Here is a 23,746-nt window from a genome sequence, read left to right as displayed (position 1 = left end):
GTACTCAGAGACAAGTTTATAGCTCTGAGTTCCTACATCAACAAATTGGAAAGATCTAAAACCAACAATTTAATGAGATATAAGAGCCTCCTTGAAAAAGCACAACAGGATAAACCCCAATCCAGTAGAAGGAAAGAAATAATTAAAATTAAATCAGAATTAAATGAGTTAGAATTTTAAAAAACATAGAATCAACAAAACAAAAAGTTGGTTCTTGGAAAAAATTAACAAAATTGACAGATGCTTAGCAAATCTAATCAGAAAAAGAAGAGAACACACTCAAATAAAGAAACTCGGAGATGAGAATGGAAACATCATCACAGAAACAACCAAGATTCAGAACATTATAAGGAAATACTTCTCAAAACCTGATGCTAATAAGTTTGAGAACACGGCAAAAATGGAACTTTTCCTAGCAAATATCGACATGCTCAAACTAAACCAGGAAAAGTTAAATCATCTTAACATGCCCATATTGACATTGAAATAGAAACAGCAATGAGACCTCCCATCTAAGAAAAGCCCAGGATCAGATGGATTTATACTGGAATTCTACAAGGCCTTCAAAGCAGAGGTCACACCAATACTCCTCCAACTCTTCAATGAAATGGAAAGATAAAGGTAACTACCAAACTCATTTTATGAAGCCATCATAACCTTCATTCCCAGACTAGGCATGAACTCATCAGAGAAAGAGAAATTATAGACCCATTTCTTTGATGAACATGGATGCAAAACTTCTCAATAAAATTCTGGCCAATCAACTTCAACAATTCATCAAAAAAATCATACACCATGAGCAAACAGGATTCATTTCAGGCATGCAAACCTGGTTCAATATATGTAAATCAATTAATATAATTCATGTTATCAACAATAGCAAGTATAGGAACCACATTTGACAAGATCCAACACCCCTTTATGATAAAGGTTCTGGAAAAACTAGGAATCCGGGGGAACATTCCTCAATACAATAAAGGCTGTATATAACAAACCTACAGCCAGCATTATACTTCATTGTGAAAAACTAAAGCCAGTTCCTCTTAAATCAGGAAAGACACAAGGGTATCCACTCTCTCCACTTATTGCTACAGCAATAAGACACGATGCAAACATAAAGGGAATCCAAATAGGGACATATGGAGTATAACACTCCTTCTTTGCAGATGACATGATTTTGTATTTAAGGATTCCCTGGGACTTCACACCCAAATTACTCAAGCTGATTCAAAACTTTGGCAAAGTAGCAGGGTATAAAATTAACCCTCAAAAATCAATGGCTTTTCTGTATGCCAACAATGAGAAAAGCCTGGCTGAAATCATGAAAGCAACTCCATTTGTACTAGCCTGACAAAAAAATGAAATACCTAGGAATTAACTTAACCAAAGAAGTGAAGGACCTCTATGATGAAAACTTAAAAAACCTGAAAAGGGAAATCAAAACAGAACTTAGAAAGTGGCAAAAACTCCCATGCTCCTAGATTGGAAGGATCAATATCATGAAAATGGCAATACTTCCCAAGGCTATCTACAAATTCAACGCGATACATATCAAAATTCCAACCTCATTCTTCAAGGAAATAGAAGAGGCAATCCAAAAATTCATATGGAACAATAAAAGACTGCGAATAGCAAAAATGATCCTCAACAGAAAGAACAGTGCTGGAGGAATGTCAATATCAAATTTCAAACTCTACTATAAAGCCATAGTAATCAAAACAGCTTGGTACTGGCACAAGAACAGACCTCAGGACCAATGGAATAGAATTGAAAACCCAGAAATGAACCTACAGACATATAGCCATCGAATCTTCGATAAGAGAGCTAAAAATATAGAATGGAAGAAAGAGAGCCTCTTCAGTAAATGGTGTTGGAAAAACTGCTTAATCACTTGTAGAAAACTAAAGCTAGATCCTTATATATCACCCTGCACCAGAATCAACTCCAAATAAAGCAAAGACCTCAGAGTCAAAGCAGACACTCTGAAAACATGGAATAGGAGAAAACCTAGGTCTTCTTGGGACAGGCCCAAATTTTCTTTTTCTTTTTCTTTTAATTGTGAAAATACTGTACAGAGGGGTTATAAGTACATGGGCAAGATAATGAGTACATTTCTTATCAAGCATTGTAGCCTCCTCTTTTGTTTCCCCTCCCCATCCCTTCCCATCCTCCCCACCTTGTTACTCCCCCCCACACACCCAATCCTCCTCCAGAAAAGGTCAGATAAGTTGATATTAGGGAAATGAACCCTAAGATGTGTATTCAAATGTTTTTTTTTCATGCGATTGTTTCCAATTTCCTTAATAGAGACCCAGAAACATAACAAATAAAAGAAAGGTTGGACATATGGGATTGCATGAAATTGCAGAGCTTCTGCATGGCAAAGGACATAGCTACCAAAATCAATAGAAAGCCCACAGATTGGGAGAGCTTCACTAGCGATACAAAGGAAAAAGTTCTAATATCTAAAATATACCTGTATCTCAAAAAATTAAATCTCCCATTAACAAATCCTCAAAGAAACAACTGCCCAATAAATAAATGGGCTAAAGACTTAAAGAGAAACTTCTCTGAAGAGGAAAGAAGGATGGCCAATAGACACATGAAGAAATGCTCAACCTCTCTAGCCATAAAAGAAATGCAAATCAAAACAGCATTGAGATACCACCTCACTTCTGTAATAACAACTGGATGGGATGTGGACAGAAGGGAACCTTACTGCATCGTTCATGGGAATGTAAACTTGTTCAAACAGTTTAGAAAGTAGTATTGAGGTTCCTCAAAGGACTCCACACAGAGCTCCCCAATGACCCAGCAATACCACTTTTGGGCATTTACCCAAATGATCACAAACAAGCCCATACTAAAGCTACCAACCCAACTATGTTTATTGCAACATTATTTACCATAGCTAAGATATGGAACCAACCCAGATGCCCCTCAGTAGATGAATGGATCAAGAAAATGTGGTATATATACACAATGGAATTCTATGCCTCCATCGGAAAAAATGATATTGCCCCATTTGTTAGGAAATGGAAAGACTTGAAAAAATTATATGAAGTGAAGTAATCCAGGCCCAAAAAAATATAGGTCCCATGGTTTCCCTTATTTTAAATAACTAGTATGTATAAGACAAGCAGAAAAGGTCAGAAAAGGTGATGTTAGGTGAAATGAACCCCAAGATAAGTATTCAATTTTTTTTCTTTCTTGTGATTGTTTCTAACATATTTACAAGATGATTTCTTTGTCCATCCCCCACCGTATAATTCCTGCTTTCATTGTATTTGATGTTGGTATAATTTGTGGAGGGGAAGGGCAAAAACAAACCCTGCAAATAGGGATATAGGTGGACCCATTGCAACAATGAAATATACATCGAAAAAAGAACTTTACAACTTTGGCAGGGGTGGGGGGGTGGAGGGTGGAGGAGTTGGGGGGAATGGGAAGGATGGGAAGGGGATACAAAGGAGGAGGCTACAATGCTTGATAAGAAATGTACTCATTATCTTGTCCATGTAATCATAACCCCTCTGTACGATATTTTCACAATAAAATTTTTTTAAAAATTGAAAGAAAAAGAAATTCTCTTTATCTAAGATAACACTGGAATTATTGTTTGCACACATAAAAGGAGGCCTTAATTTGTGTATAGAACTATACAGGGAAGTTCTGATGGAATAGTAATATAATGTGAATAGAAACGAGAATGGGAGAGAGGAAAATAAAAAATTACAAATTAGAAAATTGGAAGTAGAAGAAAAAAACAAAAAAATGAAAACTGAAAGATTTAAATGAGATAGCAAACCCTAAATCACAATACACTACACATAAGTAACACAGAGAAATAAAAACAAACAACAAACAATCAAGCATTAAAACTAACAAAACAAAAACAAAAAAAAACTAGATTGGGTTTTTCAGGTTGTTTGGGGGAGCTTGAGTCTCCACGTAGTCCTCAAAGCTTACTCCTTTTTGCTTGGCTGGGAACAGATGGCCTTTTGATGAAGGAGGGTGCTTGCTATCTAGAGTCCCACTCTCAGGCCTGGTGGCAGGAGTTTGGGGGTTATCAGGTTTGTACACTGCTATCAAAGGCTTGGATCTATCATAGGCCAGGCTTTCCCAGGTAGCCACAGGAGTCTTAGGCACAGAGTTCATGTCTGTGTTTTGTTGTGGTGTGATCCCTCCCTCTTGGAATGGGGCTTAGATCAGAGGGCTTTGGGATCCCAGAGAATTGCTACCCACAGGGAGTGGTTTGTAGCTGGTGGTGTTTTGGATCACAGAGCCTGTGCTTTGGTGGCCAGGATGGACTTGGTGGGTTCTCAGTTGGAGGGTCTGGGTGTTGGCCAGTCTGGGTGTTGTCCAGTCCAGGTCGGAGGAGGTGGCTCTACTGAAGCTGAAGGATCTCCTCTGTGGCTGGGGAGCTCTAGCACTGGGAGGATTGGGTGAAGGGCTGTTTTGGCAGGCTGGTGTGGACAACAGGGGCCATGCTGGTCTGTAAGAGAGGTGGCTATCTTAGGCTGTGAGCTGTGTCATTGGAGATGCCTGTGAGAGCCCTGTGTTTATTCCCATTGGCAGCAGGGAGAGAACAATCCCAGCAGAGCACCCAGTTGCCAGGGCAGTTGGCCCTTAGAGTGAGTGATTGGCTGTAGCTGTGGTTTCCTGGGGGCCATGTGTGGGGTTGGCAAAGACTCACAGGGACCCTGCCCGCACTGCTGAAACAGGCTGATTTGGGGGGCTTACTTAGTGGTACTAATTTCTGATGATTGTAATGGTGGGACTACTGAGTTTGCTCCTTCCCTATTCCCTCCCTGGTTTGGGGGGTTTGTGTTGGATTGGGGGCTGTTCACCAACTCGGAGGTCTTCACCAGATTCGCTCCTAACTTTCCATGGTCTGGTATTGAACCACTTTCTTCAGGTTTTGGGTGCTCCTCTGCTTAAAGGATTCAGAAAGTCCCAGTGCAGGGAGCAATGCCATGTGGTGCAGCTCCTCCTCAGGGGTCCCCTTCACTGTTTGTCTTTTCCATTTCCTTGTTGGCCTGCTAGGATATTCCTCTTGTAGTAGAAAAAGTCTTTAGATATTTAGAGGGTTTTTTTTTGGAGTGGATGGTTGAGATAAAGTGTGACTGTGCTCCTAGGACTTCTTTTGGTCATAGACACATAGTGGGACTACCTGTGAGAGTGATGTAATCTTCCTCTCGTGCTACTAAATGCAATTATTTTAATGGAGAAAACCCAAGAATGATTGCATCAATACATTGTGTTTCACTGTAAGGAATCATCATATCTGGGTTACCTTCTAGCATTTCTCTCCATTAGTCATATAGTACATGTCAGGCTATACATGACACCAAAGTAGATTATGAATTTTAGTGCCCATTCAAATGAATAAGACTTACATGGCTTTTCTGGGTTATATTAAGTACTGATCAATGAGGTACAGATTAGAATTAAAGTTTTAGACACAATATTTTGAACATTATTTTTGGAAATGAGAAGGAATGGAATAAGGAGGGTACAGTTTTCAACTTAATCAGAACAAAACCATAACTGTAAGACCATTTAGAGATGAACATAGTTTTCCTAATTAGAATAAACTTAAGATTAATTGTGACAACACAAGTAATGCAAGCCTATAGTAATAACTCTTCTTGAATCTCCTAAATGAGTATCATAATACAAACTAAGGCTACACAGTAAAGTACATGACATTTTTCAACCAGCAATTAAGAAGCACAGGCAGAAATGAATATTCCACACAATGGAAGAGTGCTAAGCCTGAGGATTAAAGGAATGAGACAGTCCCCAGACTTGGTGTTCAAATGCAGTTTTCTAATTATCTCTCTCTCCCCTTTATCCTTCTCAATATTTGTCTCTAACACAGACACACACATAACAAACACAAAAACACATAAACACACACCCAATTCCAAGAGTTGTTGACTTATGCAAAGCAGTTTTTCCTTCTTAAAGTAAGTCAGTCTGGTCAACCTCATATGGGTGATTTACTGCATTCCGGATAGAGAAAACTGAAACATCTACCATAATTTCCTTAAGGAGCTTCTCACTTCACTTCAGATGAGAAATTACAGGTGAACCAATGACAATGAATTTGGAAATCAAACAAAAGTGTTGTAGTTAGACATGCAAATGCAGTGAGATGACCCAAATGCAGCCAGGTGTGTGTTTGTATCTTTATGGGTGTTTGTGTCTGAGGCTTGTCCGGGGGAAGGGGTACTGAGGCTGGAACTCAATGCCTCCAGTTTTCAAATGTGTTTTTCCCTTCAGCTTGACCACTTGATCCTCCAGTCTCAGCTTGTGCATATTCTAGAATGATAGTCATGTGCCCCTACGAGTGATTGGCCACTCTCTCAGCCTCCTGAGTAGCTAGGATTACAGGCATGAGCCACTGGCACCCGGCTGACCACTATCTTTTTGAAATAAGTTCTTTGATAGAGTGAGAGTACTTTGCAGAATCAGTGACAATATGTTTGAATGCTTGGCACTCATTAGAAAAGTGGCAGCCATTGTGTGGTGCTCATTATTTCATAGGCAGTGTTCATGACTCCAGCACAAAATATTGGGAAAAGATAATAGTATCAGACACAATTTGCCAGAGGGCCCAATTCAAACTTCATACTTGAAGTATTCATACTTCAAGTTTGAATAAGATTCAGAAAATACTGATAAGCTTCATGGTAAAATATTGTAAGGAATGAATCATAGTATTTTTGAGATCTACCTTCTTTATAAATCCATATTACTAGAATTGTAAGTCCATGGGTTTGTGCCACTACAGGTAGCTTCCCACCCTGGTGATAAATTTCCAGAGATTTTTATCTGCCTGGGTTAAGTCTTTAATGAATATCATCACAATAAGTGAGGATTATACACCATCAACTTTGGCACAAGTATTTTCTTAGATAGATGTTCATAAATTCCTTTCCCATACTGGACTTGAACAAACCCTCAGTATCTGTGGTAACAGGATGCAAATTACTCCAGAGCTCCTTGAGTAATTTGTTTCACCCTTGACATGTCTGTCAATCCAGCCCTAGTCTCTGAGCATGAATATAGAAAGTCTAAGTAAGGGAAGGAAACAGCTTTCATTTTGTGTATTGAAGAGATTAATTCATTTGTTGCCTTATTGACTAAGATTTTGAAACTTCCAGGTGTATCAAGCAGTCTCCATTTTGTATATTTTATATAACTGGATTAGCATCAGAGTGGTAAGGACAAGTTCTGACAACAGGTGCTAGGATACAAAAGACCTCCTGTGATGTCATAGAATTCTTATACTGGTCTAGGTTTGTCTGTGTAGTTACGTCTATTGAAACTGAGGCGTTTGAACTGTGAAGATAGGATGAGTGCCTGAAAACGAAAGATATTGACATGGAGGAGGTACTTTCAGACATGCCAGATACTTCCAAATATGGCTTCACGGAGGCAGATACCTCCTTATTACCTTCCTTTAGTGATCACTCACTCACTGAGGAAACTGACTTAAAGTCTAAGATTGAGGAAATTACTTTTCCTGTTTTGTCTCAGACAACTTGGGTCCAGAGACTTCTTGCAACATTTTGTGTACCTGAACCAGATGAAAACAACGATTTTGTTTCACTGACCTTTCCAAGAAAACTTTGGAAAATAGTTGACAGTGACAAATACAAGTCTATTTGGTGGAGTGATGATGGAACTTCTGTTGTGATTAAGGAAGATCTTTTTAAAGAAGAGATTTTGGGAAGAAAGTATCCTTTCAAAATTTTTCAAACTAAAAGTATGAAAAGTCTAGTTCGACAACTGAACCTGTATGGGTTCAGTAAAATTCAACCCCAATTTCAACGATCTGCTTCTCTGGTTGACTTTCTTGCTGAAGAAAAAGAAGCTTCTGCTTTAAACAAGGTAATTATAATTACTTAGGTTGATTTTCCTTAAGCATTAACTGATGTCTTATTTAATCTTTCACTATATTAGAATAAAACCAAATCAGAAATTAACTGAAAATGTAATAAAAAGAAAATTTTTAATCTCTTAAGGAAAAACTGATGTGTAAATATTTATAATTTAACAAAATTTGCTAGCAACTTTGAATCTTATTAATGAATTCTGAATAAAGCCATTTAAAATGTTCATTGTTGTTGTAACAACAAAGCATGTTTCCATTTAAAGGCAATAATATTTCTGGGATTGTATATGGTTGTTTTCTCCAAGTAATTTTAAGTAATGAAAGTAAAAATACATAATTTGCCTTCTCTACCAATAAGATGAGCTTGTAGTCTCTGATTTCTTCCACTAGGTTAGGCAATGACTCATTAAAATATCTCCAAGTGACTTTCTTCTTTGGTTTCAGTTGCTGTGCTACCATAATCCAAATTTTAAACAAGGTTGTCCCCACCTGTTAGCAAGAATGAAAAGAAGAGTCCGGATTAAAAATGTTTCCCCAGTAGCTGCTTCATTGATTCCACTTCCTGAAAGCAAAGAGCACCTTGGAGCAAGAGGTATTATGAATAATGCTAATTGTCAATTAGTTTCTGAAAACAATGGGGAAAATGTCCTTTCAACTTCAGGAAATTTATTGCCATCTCCAATAAAGCAGGCTTCTATCAGTCACATGATTGCAAGTTCAACTTATGTAGTCAGAAATGACTTTTCTCTTATGCCCTCATCAGTTCAACCATCAGAACCAATTAGAACACAACAACATGACATTTTTAATCATGTGGCCACTTTTCATGTGCTGTCAAACTACAACCAGGCTAATGGCCACATGGTAAATTTTGTTACAACTTCTACTTGCCAATACCGGATCATACATCCCTTACAAAATTGTAATTCTGGACTGGTGATGGAGCCTTCTGCTCTCCCAACTCAATATCCTCATGGATTATCCAATGATGCTCCTGATTCCAACCTACTACCACAAGCACACAATCAATGCTTCTCCATCCCCACCATTTCCAATACAGCTGCTGCACCATTTTCAAGCTCACCTCATCAACAATCATCATTATACCCCCATCATCCTAAGCATAATCTACCAATGGAGAACTAAATTTGGCAGAAAATGCACTAACATATTTTCTCAAACACCTAAAATTTACCTGCAACAATAAAGTGGCATGCTAATTAAGATATATGTTTTCTTTATCTTTATTTAAGGAAACCCTTGCAAGGAAAACATTGGTTTTCCTATGAAATATAATTCTCCACAGTTATTTTATAGGAAATCTCCTTGACAACCTGTATACTGGAAGGGTGATGGTAGCAAAAATGGTGTAAGCAGGAAGTTTGAAATCACCTAAGATGTGTCAAAGGTAGGCCTAATTTAGGAACAGGGAAAAAAATTCAAAAGAAAGTCTAAGAAAACAGATGCATATTATCTCAATTTTCTCATTTACATTATATTCTTTGAGTAATGTAAGCATACATGAAACTGACAGAAAACAAACAGGTTAATATTAAAAGCACAGTTAAAATTGCAATGCATATAACATATGATCTTTCTTTTTTACCATAAAAATTTCTGTACCTTGTCTCTAGGACTTTTTACTGTTCTACTACAATTACTCCATGAACAATTCTGACTTTTCCCCTCTTTGATTCATTTTATTGCCCACAACATGCATTCTACACTATCCAGCCATATTTTGGGGGGGGGGCTTAAACTCTGGGCTTGGGCGCTGTCCCTGCGCTCTTTAGCTTAAGGTAAGCACTCTACCTCTTGAGCCATAGCACCACTTCCGGTTTTCTAGTGCTTTATTGGATATAAGAGTCTCACCGTGTTTCCTACCCCAGCTGACTTTGAACTGCAATCCTCAGACCTCAGCCTCCTGAGTAGCCAGGATTACAGGCATGAGCCACCGGCACCAGCCATCGTATTTTGTGCTTCACTTCTCAGTACACATTTGCTTTACAAGATATGTTCCATTAGTGTTCACTAAAGAGATGGATTTTTGAAAATCTTACAACTAATGTCCCACCTGTTGTCATAAGCCATAACTACTGCGTACTCTTTGTATTATTCAAGTACTGACCATTACACGAATTACACCTCAGAGCAACAGAGAGCTCATTTTCCAGAATGCCTAGCTGATTCTATATTCCTATAACATGAGATTCATTCAGTTCGAGGGAGTATATTTCATATATTTCATATATTTGAATACCAATGTTTGTGTGCATATAGTTATTATTTTTATTGTGAGACACTATTAGGTACTTTCTTCAACTGGATCTATAGCATGTACATTTTCTCAAAAAGTTAGAACATTCTGGTTCCAAATAGGTTTTGAAGTCTCCTGCACTTAATACTGAACCCAAGCTCACAAAGGGAGATAGCATGTTACAAGGAAAATTCCTACTCAAACACAATTGTCCCTTTAAGGCTAACCCTCAAGAAGCAGACATGTATGTTTGAAGTTTGAAGTTAGACCAGTCAGTAACATCGATGAAACCAGTATTACCTACAACCATGGAAAAAAGAGAAATAGAAATATGGCTCAAGTGGTTGGGTATTAGTTTCAAGCACAAATGTTCATGGGCCCAACCAAGCCGAATTTATGGCTGGACGCCAGAGCAAAAAGAGCAAGAGAAAGAAGAAGAGAGAGAGAAAGGCTGAGAGTTTGAATGCCTGAAGAATACTGGCAGGGAACAATTCCCCTCTTCCCTACATGGTAGCACTAGGGATCTCAGCTGCCCGAATTTCAATTGGTGGGCAGGAAGTTATGTATACACAATTTTTCAAATAAACCCACCCACTGATCTTTAGAAAGTGTGTCTACAATTTTTTTAGATTTTTAGGAAATGTGTCTACATTTACTATTAGATTTTTTTAATTACTTGAAATAACTTCCTTTTATATATTGATACATTAATGTAGGTATATTTTAGTTTTTATTTTCATCATGAGACCCTTCTAGGAACACAAACTGGACTGGCATTTATATGTACCTCTTCTTAAAAGAATAACACATCTGTGTTCAAAATAGTATTTGCAGTGCCCTGCTGTTTATACATGAATTCCAGCTGGCAAAGAGAGATACCATGTTAAAAGAAAAATATCCATTTCAACACCACTGGTTCATAGCTCTAAAACAACCCCTCAGCATGCTGAGATATGAGTTTGGGGGTAGCCCAGGCAGGTGTGTCCATGAAAATTTTGTTTCCAATTTATCTCCGCAAAGCCAGATATGGAGTGTGGCCAAAGTGATGGGATACTAGCCCTGAATCCAAATGCTCACAGGCACACTCAGACCCGAGTTCTAACCCAATATCTTCACAAATTGACACGCAGTGAGAGATTGAGACAGAGAGAGAAGAGAGAGAGAGAGAGAGAGAGAGAGAGAGAGAGAGAGAGAGAGAGAGAATGAACTCCTGAATAATGCTAGGGAGCACTTCCTCTTTAGTCCACAGTGTGGCACCAAAGAAGTCATTTCCCAGAATCCCAATCTGCTGGTAAGAAGTCTATTGAGTGACACCAGCCATTCACCAAAGGAACAAGTTTTGGATCTCAAATTTGGGAATACCTTTGACTTTCTTTTCCTTCCTTTCTTTGTTTCCTTTCTTTTGGAGGCCTTTTCTGGGGCTTGAATGAAGGGCTAGGATCTGAATCTAAAGTGAGCCTCTGCCCTTAAGGCACAGCTCCATGTTTTTACAGGATAGTTGTATTTAAAGCCCTCAGCCACTTTTATTTAATCAAGCTGTCTCTGAACCAAGATCCTCTGATCTCAGAATACTGAGTAGTTGGATTATAGTTGGGAGCCAGTAGCACACAGCCAGATAAAAGTTTCCAGATAAAAAGTGGTTAAAACAAGATAAAGTGTTAGAAGGCTTTATGATGTTCTTCCTATCCTGGCTACAGGGTGACACCAGAGAGCTCATTTCCCACAATCCCCAGTTGAAGTCAGGGAGCTATGCCTGCACATCTCCACAGGATGGCAATGTGTTTGCTGTTGTGTCTGTGGTGATTTTCTTTTTCTTTTTTTTTTGAATCTTTTTATGAAAAAATAAACCTACCTACTAGCTTGGCTGTCCTAGATGGTTCTATACTCTGCTCAAATTCTTCCGGGCTACAGTCTCACTCCAATCAACTGAAGCTTCACTGCACTAAGAATAAATTTTCTATGTTATTTTTAATTCTTCATATTAATATAACTATATTTTCTAACATAATTACGTATTAATATAATAATTATTAGTATAGCTCTGTAAGTATAAAGGATTAATTTCTTTTGATGTCTATCTAATTATATTTTAATACATTTTTGTTTTTTGCTGACACAATTGCAGCTCAGTTACTTTAGATCAATTGACCCTGTGCTTTTCAGAGAATAACAACCCAGCTTTATTGAAGAGGAGTTGGAATCTCTGGTCTTAATATTTGAATCTCCCTTGACAATGAGTAAAAGTAATTTAAAAGGAGGATGACTGTCAAGATTCTGTACAGTGTTTTCCTCTATGTCCACAAGGTGTCATGAGAAAGCACTTCTCACAGAAAGCAAACATGATGGTAAGGAGTTATGCCAATTAGTGTCTACCAGATGGAGCCACGAGTTAAGGAAAACCCTCAATGTTTTTGCAGCTGTGGTTTCTATGGCATTATTTTAATTTTTTTTCTTTAGGACAGGGAGGGACATCATCTTGTTGTGGTCCTCATCCTAAACTTCCTTGAGTGACTGTATATCCACATTTGTGTTTGCCTGTCTGGTAAGCCTAGGCCTCCTGCTATGCATGAACCCACTGGTGCCAATGGACAGCCTGGTGTGCATGAACCTACTAGTGTCCATGAGCATGGCCCTAGTAGTCTGCATGGCCCTAGTAGTGCCTATGCCCATGGATCTAGTAGTATGCATGCCCATGTCCCTAGTAGTGCCCCATGTGCATAGCCCTAGTGGTGGGCATGCCCCTGGCCCTAGTGGTGAGCATGCCCATGGCCGGAGTACTGCACAGGCCCATGCCCCTAATAGAGCACCTGCCCATGACCCTAGTACTACACAGGCACATGCACATGGCACTAGTTGTCATACACATGGTCCTAGTAGTATGCAGGCTCATGCTCCTGGTAGTGCCAGGCACCTTCCCCTAGTAATATGCATACCATGTCCCTAATAGTGTGCAGGCACATGTCCTTAGTAGTGCACATATTCCTAGTAGTGCACACACGCATGTCCCTTGTAGTTGGCATGACCATGACCATTGTGCTCTTGCCCATGCCCTTAGTTGTGTGCATACATATGCCCCAAGCAGTGTGCATGTGCATGTCCCTAGTAGTTCACATATGCATGCTACTAATAGTGCCCAAGCACCTGTGGTACTGGGCTGAGTGCCTGCTGGTATATGATACCCTCATCTTTTGCATGCTCTTAGTAGTGACCATGCAATGGTGATGAGTGTGAGTCTCCTATTGCATGTGCAGGAGCTGGTGTTCATGTGCTTCCTGGTGAACATGTACCTTCTCCAGCCCATGTGTCTGCTAGTATCCACAAGCTTCCAGGTACTCACATGCCTGATGTTTTGCATGTACCTCCTGGAGGTCCTGGGTCTATTGGTGCACGTGGGCCTCCTAGTGAGCATGATTCTATTGACACATTCACTTGCTGGTGTACAAAGCCCTCCTGATGATCATGCAGTTACTGGTGCACATGGGCCTGGTGCTGCACATCAGTGTGCTGACTTGCATGGAGCATAATTTATGTCATTTATGCATTTATTTTGTGTGTGCATGGGTGTTGGTACTGTGGTGTTCTGGGTTATTTTTTGTGCTGCAGTATGGAGAACTCAGGGTCTGTCAGGCACCTCATACCCTGTACAGTGTTTGTACCAGCCCAGCATCATCCTTATGGAAGATCACATGATCTGAAGCTGGATCAAGGGTCTCAGCTCCACACCATTGCATTCAGGACCCAATCTTTGTTCTTGGAACCCATGGTCCCAGAAATGCCAAGATTGTACAAGAAAAACAATAGGCCTTGACTCAGCAGAAGCCATTCAAACACAAGCATACCCCTCAGCCCTGTGTCATCGCATGCAGTTGTAAAAAGGTAAAAGGAAGTGAAAAGAAACATGACAGGCCTACCTGGACAGCTGCACTCTGTGGTTGAGCCAGCACCTGTGTGTGGTGAGGAGTTTCTTGGAGCTCACACCCAGGGCTTCTCATTCAGTGACTGCAATGTAGACCCATAAGAACTGCTGAGCATCCTAGGAAACAAGATGTTTCCACAGCATATGACATGCTCTGTGTGTGTGAACAGTGTGTGGCCCACCTCCTGTGAGATTTGTCCCTTGCCTGTGCTAGGACACATGGATCACATGTGTGAGTATGTGTGGACCTTCTGACGTACATTCATGTCCCATTGCTTGAGCCTCCATCTTCGCCAGCCACTGCATTTGGGCCTCCTCTTGCTCATGCACCATGGAAAGATTATGTGTCTAACTCACATGCTTAAGCCTCCTTGTGCACATGTGCCTGCTGGTTCACCTTGGCCCTTAGTGCACATGTGCCAACTGATACAGATTTCCTGGTGCACATGAGCCTGCTAGTGTGCAATCTAGTGCATGTGTACCTACTGGTGTATCTGCTAATGTTTATGATCTTGCTGTAGTATGTGCCCATACTGGTACACATGCCCCTAATTGTCTTCTTTGGGTGCACAATGTACTGCAAGCACACATGGGCATGCTCATATTGGTGCTCATGGACAGGCATGCTGATGGGTGTGGACATCCTGGTATACATCAGCATGATTGTGTGCATGCGCATGATGGTGGGAATGTGCTTTCTGAAGCACATGGGCAGATATGTTTATTCCTTTAGTGTGTGTGTGTGTGTGTGTGTGTGTGTGTGTGTGTGTGTGTGTGTGTGTGTGTGTGTGTGTTGGTATTGGGGCAGTCCAGTTTATTTTCATGTTAAAGCTTGAAATATCCATACTCTCATACTCACCTTGCAACCCATGCTGTTCTCAGCACGTCTAGATCCCGAACACCACTCAGCATGTAGACAGGTGGGCTTGTTGTGCATATGGCCTTGTGGTGCATATGCGTCTCCTGCTGGATGTGCATGAGCATCCTGGTGTGCATGCTTTAACTGGAGCATGCATACCTTGTGGTACAAGTGAGCCTCCTCTGGATGTGCACCAGCTGGTGTGTGTGCCTCCATGGGCATGCACTTCCTGGTGTTTGCACTGCAGCTGGTGCATGTGAATCTCTTGGTGTGCATGCTTTTACCAGAGTGCATGTATCTGCTGATGAGCTCAAGTATACTAATACGTGTGCATAAGCCAATACCCACGTGTACCTCCTGAATGTGTGCTGGTGTGCACAAGCCTCCTGGTGCACATATGCCTCATCCACCCTGTTTGCCAGTAAGTGTGATACTCCTGGTACACTTGAGCCTCCTGGTGCATGTGCTCCTCCTGTACATGTGTGCCTGCTGTAGCTTGAGAGTCATCTTGTCCTAGTGGGCCTACAGGAGGCCACAAACCTCCTGGCGTGCAAGCACATCATCCAGCCTGCATGTCTGCTGATATGCGTGATCATCCTGGTATACTCAAGCCTCATGGTGTGCAAGCAACTCCTGGTTCCTGTGGACTTACTGTAGCTTGAGAGCCATCTGATGCTAGTGGGACTACTGAAGCCCATAAGCTCCTGGTGCTCATGCCCTTACTGGAACCTGTGCATCTGCCGTTGAGCACAAGCATCCTGGTGAGCATGAGAAATCTGATGTGCATGTGCCTCTCTGAGCTCACTTGTCAACTGTGCATGCAAGACTCCTGCTGCACATGTGCCTCTTGTTGATTGGCCTTCAGGAGTGTGTACAACCTCCTGGTGCACATGCTCCTGTAGGAGCCCATGTTCCTGCTGGTGAGCACCAGCATTCTAGTGCACATGTACATGTTAGTGCCAAGATGCATCCTGATTCCTATATGCCTCATGGAGCCAGTGTGATGCTGGTGCCCTAGAACATCCTGATGCTTGTGAACCTCCTGGTGTGTGAGCCCATGCCCTGACAGGAATGCATGCACCTAGTGGTGCATGTGGCAATCATGATAAACAGTGCACAAGAATCTGAGTGTGCATATGGCTCCAAAGATGCACATTCATGTTGTGCTGCATGCACTAGACCCAATACTACACAGCCCACATGATCCTCTGAGGTCCTGGGGAAAAGCCATCATGTGCTTCCTGTCTGGTGGCATCCACAGATGTCAACGAGATACAAGCACTGCTGAGAAAAGTGCCTCATGAATACTGCACCACATGTTCTTTGCCTCCCAAATGTTTTGCTTCCCATTGTGGACAAGCCATGGTGTGTATAGTTTAGTCAGCATGAATAGGTATATTGGTGCATGTGCACCTGTAGGCACATGTGGGTGTGCAAGCACAAGAATCTCTGCTGGTTCTTTAGGACATTCAGTTGTGTTCACCAACTGGTGTGCATGGGCCCCTCTGCCTTTGTTCCTCCTGATCCTGTGCATCTGACATATGCCAGCCAACTGTTGTTCATGAACCCTGTGGAGTCCATGGCTCTGCTGGTGCTTAGAATCCTCAAAATGCCCATGCGCCTGCTGACTCACATGGCTCTTCTGTTGTGCTTGTGTCATCTTTAGTCAGCATGCCTGCTATTGGCATGATTTCATGGAGAAGTGCACCGGTTGGTACACGTCAGCCTTCTGGTGTACATACACATCAACAAGCATGTGCCAATCAGCTGCATGTGCCCATCCTGGTGCACCAGAAACTGTAGGGGTGTGTGAAACTGCTGGTGCACATAGGCTTCTGGTGCATGTGAGCCTTGTAGTCAGCATTTGCCTCCTGGTGGACACACACTTCCTGGTGCTCATAGGCCTTCTGGTGCTCATACAAGTCTGTGTGCCCATCAGTCTGCTTGTGCACATGGGCTTCCTGCTGCACACTGGGGTGCTTACGTGCAGGAGCAAGCTTACTGAAGAGGGTCAGATGGTGTGTGTGGGCATGTGCCTGAAATTTTGTGAGTTTTCTGCATGTGTTGGGTATGTGCGTGGGCCTCAGGACACTCCAATTGATTTTTAAGCTGCAGTTTGTGGTGTGCAGGTTCCTCTGTGCCTGCGTTGTTCGACATGTCCAGAGAACATACACGAGGCTCAAGTAGTACTGCCGAACAGAGGATCTGGCCAGCCCAGTACCCCACATTCTCTGTGGGTTTCCTGGATAACAATGGTCACTTGAGCCATGTGTGCTTCCTGTCTGTGGCATCCGCACACATCCTCAGAAGTTTCTTTGCAGGAAGCTCCGATCCTGCAGTGACAGGACTCTGGACTCACTGAACAGTGCTTGCTCTCAAAGGCACCAACATGAGCAGTGCCCTGGATGTAATAACCCGTGGGGTCCGAATTATCAGCAGGGCCCAATAGTCTGCACAGCCCGGTGGAACAGCTTGCTGGAGGGAGCAGGACATCAGAAGGCAAGCCTCACTGCTCCACAGTCCAGGCCACCTGAAAGAGCAGGGCTTTGAGAGGCTGCCATCAGAGCCCCATGGGCAGCACAGGAGGGGGAGGGCGTACCATGCTGCAAAAAGGGGTATGGCATGCTACTGAAAGGGCGGAACATGCTGTGGAAAGGGTGTGGTGCATGCTATTGGAGGGGGTGGGGCCTTGGGCCCCACATAGTGAGCTTCCTATGGGGATTGGAGAGGGAGCAGCTTGGGGGAAGAGCATGAATGGTGGTTTGAAACCATTAGTGGGGGGGGGCGGGGGCGCATCCTATCTGGGAATATATAGGCTATGCTCCAAAGCTCTGGGGAAGTTGGAGAAAAACCCAGGTTCTGAGGAGAGGAGTGGGTAGATGGAGCTTAGGGGGAAAACTGTTAGTGGAGAGTTAAGGAGTGCAGAGGAAGGAGAGGAGTAGGAGTGGAGGAAAGAAGGCAGGAGGGGAAAGCTTGTCAGAGCATGGCAGGACTGTGGAGGACAAGGCAAACCTGGAGAGGCCATCTGGGGACAGGTATCAGGAAACCCCATGGTACACAAATGCAACCCTAGGAGGCTCAGTCGCACCACCTGCAGACAGCTTTTGGGCATGTACATGGGCAGACACCTGGCCAGGTGCCTGGGCCACATGAAAGCCATATTCCCAGCCTCAGCCAGACAGCAGGGTGGGGTGCTGTCCAGGCTCAGCTGGGCAGGAGTTTTCCAGGGCATCTTCCAAGTTGGCAGAGCCAACTTGGGCCCCCGTGGCCAGCAACCTTGGGGGCCCCTACCCTCAGGACCACTGATGACCCCGCCCTGAGTCCCCTGATCACCAGGATCATGAATGTGTGCCCATTCCAGGCCCCAGGCCCTCCTCCATCATGCCCATACAGTTGTGCCTGGGGCCCTAGCACCCCAGCCAGCACCATTACTGTAGACAGCAGCAGCAGCTCGGCCAGGACCTGCACCAGCACCCCAACGGTGACCATCTGCAGATGGTCTCTGAGATCTCGCCGGCCATGACACCTGCGCCCAGGTGGAGAAGAAGCTGGACGACCTTCGTGCCACAGAGTTCATGCTGCAGATGCTCCACCAGTGCAGCATGGGCAAGAGGAAGCTGGAAATGCCTCTCTGATTTGAGCTGCTGGACCCCAAGCATAGGAAACTGGAAACCCACTTCTCTACCTTCAGGCAGGTGTATGGCAAGTCAGGTGCAGTGTACTATGTTCCCTGTCGGTGGCGAATACTGACAGACGCCACAGATGACGTGAGCTACAGCCTGATACCCAGCAAGGACACGGCTGACACCTGGCCCTCCGAATACCTTGCCAGCGTCTACTTTGGACCGGTACTGGGAAGAAAAGGAGTTGGCCCCGAGTGTCCAGCAGCCCTGAGCTGATCAGTAGCAGCAGGAAGCAAATGTGCTTGCTTCCCATAGAAGACCCGCTAGACGCCTGCCCCACGTGCGTGTCCAAGAAGAATTCAGCTCTGCCCTGCCTCGCACAGACGCACCCAGAGAGCCAGCGTCAGTATCCTCCTCTCCTCCCATGGACACCCAAGAGCTACTTGGCCGTGAGAATCCTTGCAAGGATATGGGCTCCCCTCCCCCACAAACCCGACTTCCTTTTTGCTAGAGATTTTTTAATTATGGCATGGCCCTTATTTTAGCTGATAATAAATATACAAAATTTGATTGCAGGGTGTTCTCACTTTCTTTCTTAGAAAGAGTACATCATGCTAGGGTCCTCACTGTCTGCAATCCCTTCATTGAGGTAGAGGCGGGAGGAAATAAAAGGAGTTCAAAGTGAGATCCTGCACCCAAAACACAATTTGGGGAAGAGAAGGAGGAGGAGAAAGACTAAGATGAGGAGGAAGAGGTGAAGGAGATAGAGGAGGAGGGGGGAAAAGTGGAGGAAGAGGTAGAGGAGATGGAGGAGGAGGAATAGAAAGAAGTTGAGGAAGACGAGGAGGTGAAGGAGAAGAAAGAGGAGGAGAAAGAGAAGTAGGAGGAGGAGGAGGTGTGTACATCATCATTTTTTCTGTTTGTAACTTTTTGGGCCCCACCTCCTCCCTGTGTTTGGCTCTGTTCTCGCTTGCAGAGAGTATGGTAGATTCCTGAGTCCTTGTTCAATATCCCTAGTTGTGACCATCAGCATTGCTTCAAACATTGCAAATATTTCTAAAGGAGAAGATCTCTTCCTGCTGAAAACTTACTAAGTAAACTACATATAAAAAGGAAAGCAGGTTGAATTTCAAATTTTCACCTACAAATATTATGTCTGGAAAATTCTATGTAGCACAATGGCATTCTTGCAAATTTTAGATATTATATCATTAGTGTTAAATATTATCATAATACAACTTAAGGATTTGAGGGATTGCTGTGGTTGCTTCCTACATCATGTGTGTTGGTTTTACTGTCCTGGAGATATGGGGCAGTGATAACCATTCCTTTACCACATGCCAGATTTTTTTGTCCACCAATTCTGGGGCTCAAACTCATGATGTGAGTGTTGTCTCAGTATTATTTTCAAGGCTAGCACTCTATGAATTTAGCCATACCTCCCCTTCTGGCTTTTTAAGAAGTTAATTTCAGATTATCTCTGGTGGACTTTCCTGTATGTGATTGCTTTGAACCCAATCCTCAGAACTCAGCTTCCCAAACAGCAAGAGTTATAGGAATGAGCTACTGTCATATGGCGTAGCACATATCTTGATTGGGTGAGATGGGTTCTGACATATAGAAGCTAAGTCCCCGAACACATGGCTGACCTTTCATGCAACTCTGTATATTTAGCAGCCCCATGTCTGACACACAAGTCAGACATGCATTACAGAGTGCTTGGCCCTCTCAGCACCTAACCTGGCACTCAGTGTTCTTGTATCTGTTATGTGGACTCCCCTGGACCTCCTGGCATACCTTAACCGGCAGCACCTGAACTGCAGCCACCTACATTGGCCTGGGCTCCCTGGGAAAGAATGTGCAGCTGCAGATTGGCACATGCTCAGTGTGCATACTGGGCACGTGGCTCCCAAGAGGGCATTTGCTCTGTACAGGTGTCAGAGTACATGTTCCACACTGGTTCATAACATGAACCCAGAATTATGGTTTGAGTGTGTACTTAGCCTGCAGCCACAAAATAGAACACAAAATATGTGAGCAAGACATGCTTATTAAGGGATGATGCATTATTTTGTCTGGTCCTGGCTTGTGCATGGAACATTATACTCTGGCCATAGTACACAGTGGGTTTGCATAAGCTAGACCTACTATAGAATAGCAGGAATGGGCACCTGTGGCTCATGCTTGTAATCATAGATACTCGGGAGGCTAAGATCTGAGGATCATGGTTCAAAGTCTGCCCAGATAGGAAACTCCATGATACTCTTATCTCCAACCAGAAAACTGGGAGTGGTGCTATGGCCCTAGCATTAGAGCACTAGCCTTGAGCTGAAGAAGTCAGGTACAGTGCCCAGGCCCAGGGTTCAAGCTCCAGGACTGAACCCCTCCCACAAAAAAAGACTGTCAGAGTCCAAGAAGAGACAGGTGAATGAGTGATGTCCCCTTAGTTAGGGGACCATGTGGAGCTGGGGCTCTCTAGTGATCTGCCAAACTGGCAGCTGATGCTTGTGCCATTCTGTGAAGGGGACAGGAAGGCTTTCCTACCACATGTTCATTCTTCCTTCCATAATATGGCTTTTACTTATTCCATTAGGATCTAAGTGGTACCCACAAATTTTCAAGTCATCCTTTCAGTGACGCTATGTCATCACTCTCACAGTTCCCTAGAAATGTGGATATCATACATAAGTTGGCCCTGGAGAATTAATTTCTCAAAATGCCAAACTAGTGCCAAGAGACTATAACAGCTGTATTGTGTGTCACAAGAGATGCATGGAAATCAGCAAATTATTGCTGTTGTTGTTTCTCTGATTGTTTTGCTCTATGGTTGTTTTGTGATTGACTTTTGTGGAAAAATGTCACACTATACATGCCAGCCCAGCATAGAACACTTGATCCTACTCCCTCACCTCTACCATGCTGTATCTATTGCAATAATTTGTGGCAACACTGTTTGTTTTTTTTGGCAGTCCTGAATCTTGACCTGAGGGTCTCTGCAGTGTCCCCTGAGCCTCTTTTGTTCAAGGCTAGCATTCTACCATTGGAGCCACAGCGCCACTTCCAGCTTTTTCTGTTTTTATGTGTTACTGAGGAATCAAATCCAGGGCTTCATGAATGCTAGGTAAGCAAACTACCACTGAGCCACATTCTTGGCCCCTATACTGTTCTTTATAACAAATTTTCTATGGTAAATTTCAAAGAAAGTCATTAATTTCTCTGTATTAACTCAATCATTTATTCATAGTTATGTATTTATTCATTCATTTATTTATTCTATGCTACGACAGTTCTAGGGATCTGATTAAGTGAAATCAACATGATGCTTTGCTGTTCAGGGAAGAATACTTCAGTCTTACCTCCTGCTCTTAATTCTTGAATCCCACTTGGCAAAGAGTAAAAGAAATTTGAAAGGAAGCTGACTATGGGAAGGTGCTATAACACGCTTCCTCTCATGCCCATAGATGAAAACAGAGCTCATTCCCTAGGATTGCAAGTTAGTGCTAGGTAGCTATGCACCAGAAGTATACTGGATGGTGCCATAAGATCACTGAAGCTAGTAATGTTAATGTCGCTGTTTTGGACAAAAGACCTCCCACTCAAGAAAAGCCCAATATAGAATGGATTTACAACTGAATTCTACAAGGTCTTCAAAGCAGAACTCCCACCAAAACTACTCCAACTCTTCAATGAAATTGTAAGTGAAAATTCACTACCAAACTTTTTCTATGAAGCCAGCATAACCCTCATCCCAAAACCAAGCAAGGACTCCTGAAAGAAAGATAACTATAGACTTATTTCTTTGATGAACATCTATGGAAAATTTCTTGATAAATCTTGGCCAATCAACTTCAACAACTCACTAAAAAATCATACACCACAATCAAACAGGATTTATTTCAGGGATGCAAAACGGGTTCAATATGCCCAAATCAATTAAGATGATTCATAATATCAACAAGAGCAAGAATAAGAAACACATGATTATCTCAATAAATCCAATAAAGCATTTGACAAGATCCAATGCCTCTTTATGATGAAAGCTCTGGAAAAACTAGGAATCCATGGAACATTACTCAATATACTAAAGGCAGTGTATGAAAACATACCACCAGCATTATACTTAATAGGAAAAACCTAAAGCCATTTCCTCTAAATTCAGGAAGGAGACAATGATGTCCACTCTCTCCACTCCTCTTCAACCTAGTATTAGAATGCCTAGCTAGGGCACTACCACAAGATGCTAACATAAAGGGAATCCAAATTAGGAAAGATGAAGTGAAACTTTCCCTCTTTGCAGATGACATGATCTTGTATTTAAAGAACCCCATGGACTCCACTCCCAAGTTACTTGAGCTGATGGGAAACTGGCAAATAGCAGGGTATAAAATTACCCTTCAGAAATCAATGACTTTCCTTTATGCCAATAATAATAAGAGCGTGGGTGAAATTATGAAAGCAACCCCTTTTGTAATAGCCACATATAAACTAAAATACTTAGGAATTAACTTAACAAAAGAGGTGAATGACCTGTATGATGAAAACTTTAAAAACTTGAAAAATGAAAGGAAAGCAGAAATAAGCAAGTGGAAAAACCTCCCATGCTCCTGGATTGGGAGGACTAACATCATGAAAATGGCAATAGTGCCAAAGGCTATCTACAAACTCAATTTCATACCTATCAATATCCCAAGCTCATTTTTCAATGAAATAGAAGCAATCCAAAAAATTATATAGAACAATAAAAGACCCTGAATAGCAAAAACAATCCTTAATAGGAAAAACAACACTGGAGGAATATCAATTCCAAACTTCAAACTCTATTACAAAGCCATAATAATCAAAACAGCATGGCACAGGAACAGACCTGAGTACCTATGGAATAGTACTGAAGACCCAGAAATGAACCCAGAGACCTATAGCCATCTAATCTTTGACAAGGGAGCTAAAGAAATAGAATGGAACAAAGACAGCCTTTTCAGTAAATGCTGCTGGCAAAATTGATTAAACACTTGTAGAAAACTAAAGCTAGATCTGCATTTATCAATCTGTATCAAAATGAACTCCAAATGGATCAAAAACCTCAAAATAAAAGAAGACTCCCTGAAAACACTACAGGAAGGAATAGGAGAAACTCTAGAGCTCCTTGGTACATGTTGAAATTTTCTTAAGAGATACCCAGAAGAAA

The 23,746-nt window shown here is 42.3% G+C and overlaps 1 protein-coding gene across 1 annotated transcript; it reads left to right on the top strand.

Moving 5' to 3' along the window:
• Positions 1–7,336: 7,336 nt before the first annotated feature.
• On the top strand, positions 7,337–9,077 carry LOC138823786 (heat shock transcription factor, Y-linked-like). Its single transcript, XM_070017347.1, has 2 exons — positions 7,337–7,902; positions 8,351–9,077. The coding sequence occupies exons 1-2, from the start codon at positions 7,393–7,395 to the stop codon at positions 9,050–9,052; spliced, it is 1,212 nt and encodes a 403-aa protein (XP_069873448.1). The 5' UTR covers positions 7,337–7,392; the 3' UTR covers positions 9,053–9,077.
• Positions 9,078–23,746: the final 14,669 nt, after the last annotated feature.

The sequence above is a fragment of the Dipodomys merriami genome, unplaced genomic scaffold (genome assembly GCF_024711535.1).
Source record: "Dipodomys merriami isolate MVZ:Mamm:240054 unplaced genomic scaffold, mDipMer1.0.p SCAF_123, whole genome shotgun sequence".
In the NCBI taxonomy this organism is placed as follows: Eukaryota; Metazoa; Chordata; class Mammalia; order Rodentia; family Heteromyidae; genus Dipodomys; species Dipodomys merriami.
The sequence above is the reverse complement of the archived record's forward strand: the minus strand, read 5'-3'. Positions and strand labels throughout refer to the sequence as shown.

Bases quoted from the DNA above. Each gene is read 5' to 3' on its own strand.
- LOC138823786 (XM_070017347.1), top strand. From the start codon at position 7,393: ATGGAGGAGGTACTTTCAGACATGCCAGATACTTCCAAATATGGCTTC. The intron at 7,903-8,350 runs GTAATTATAATT...CTTTGGTTTCAG, and splicing joins AAGCTTCTGCTTTAAACAAG to TTGCTGTGCTACCATAATCC.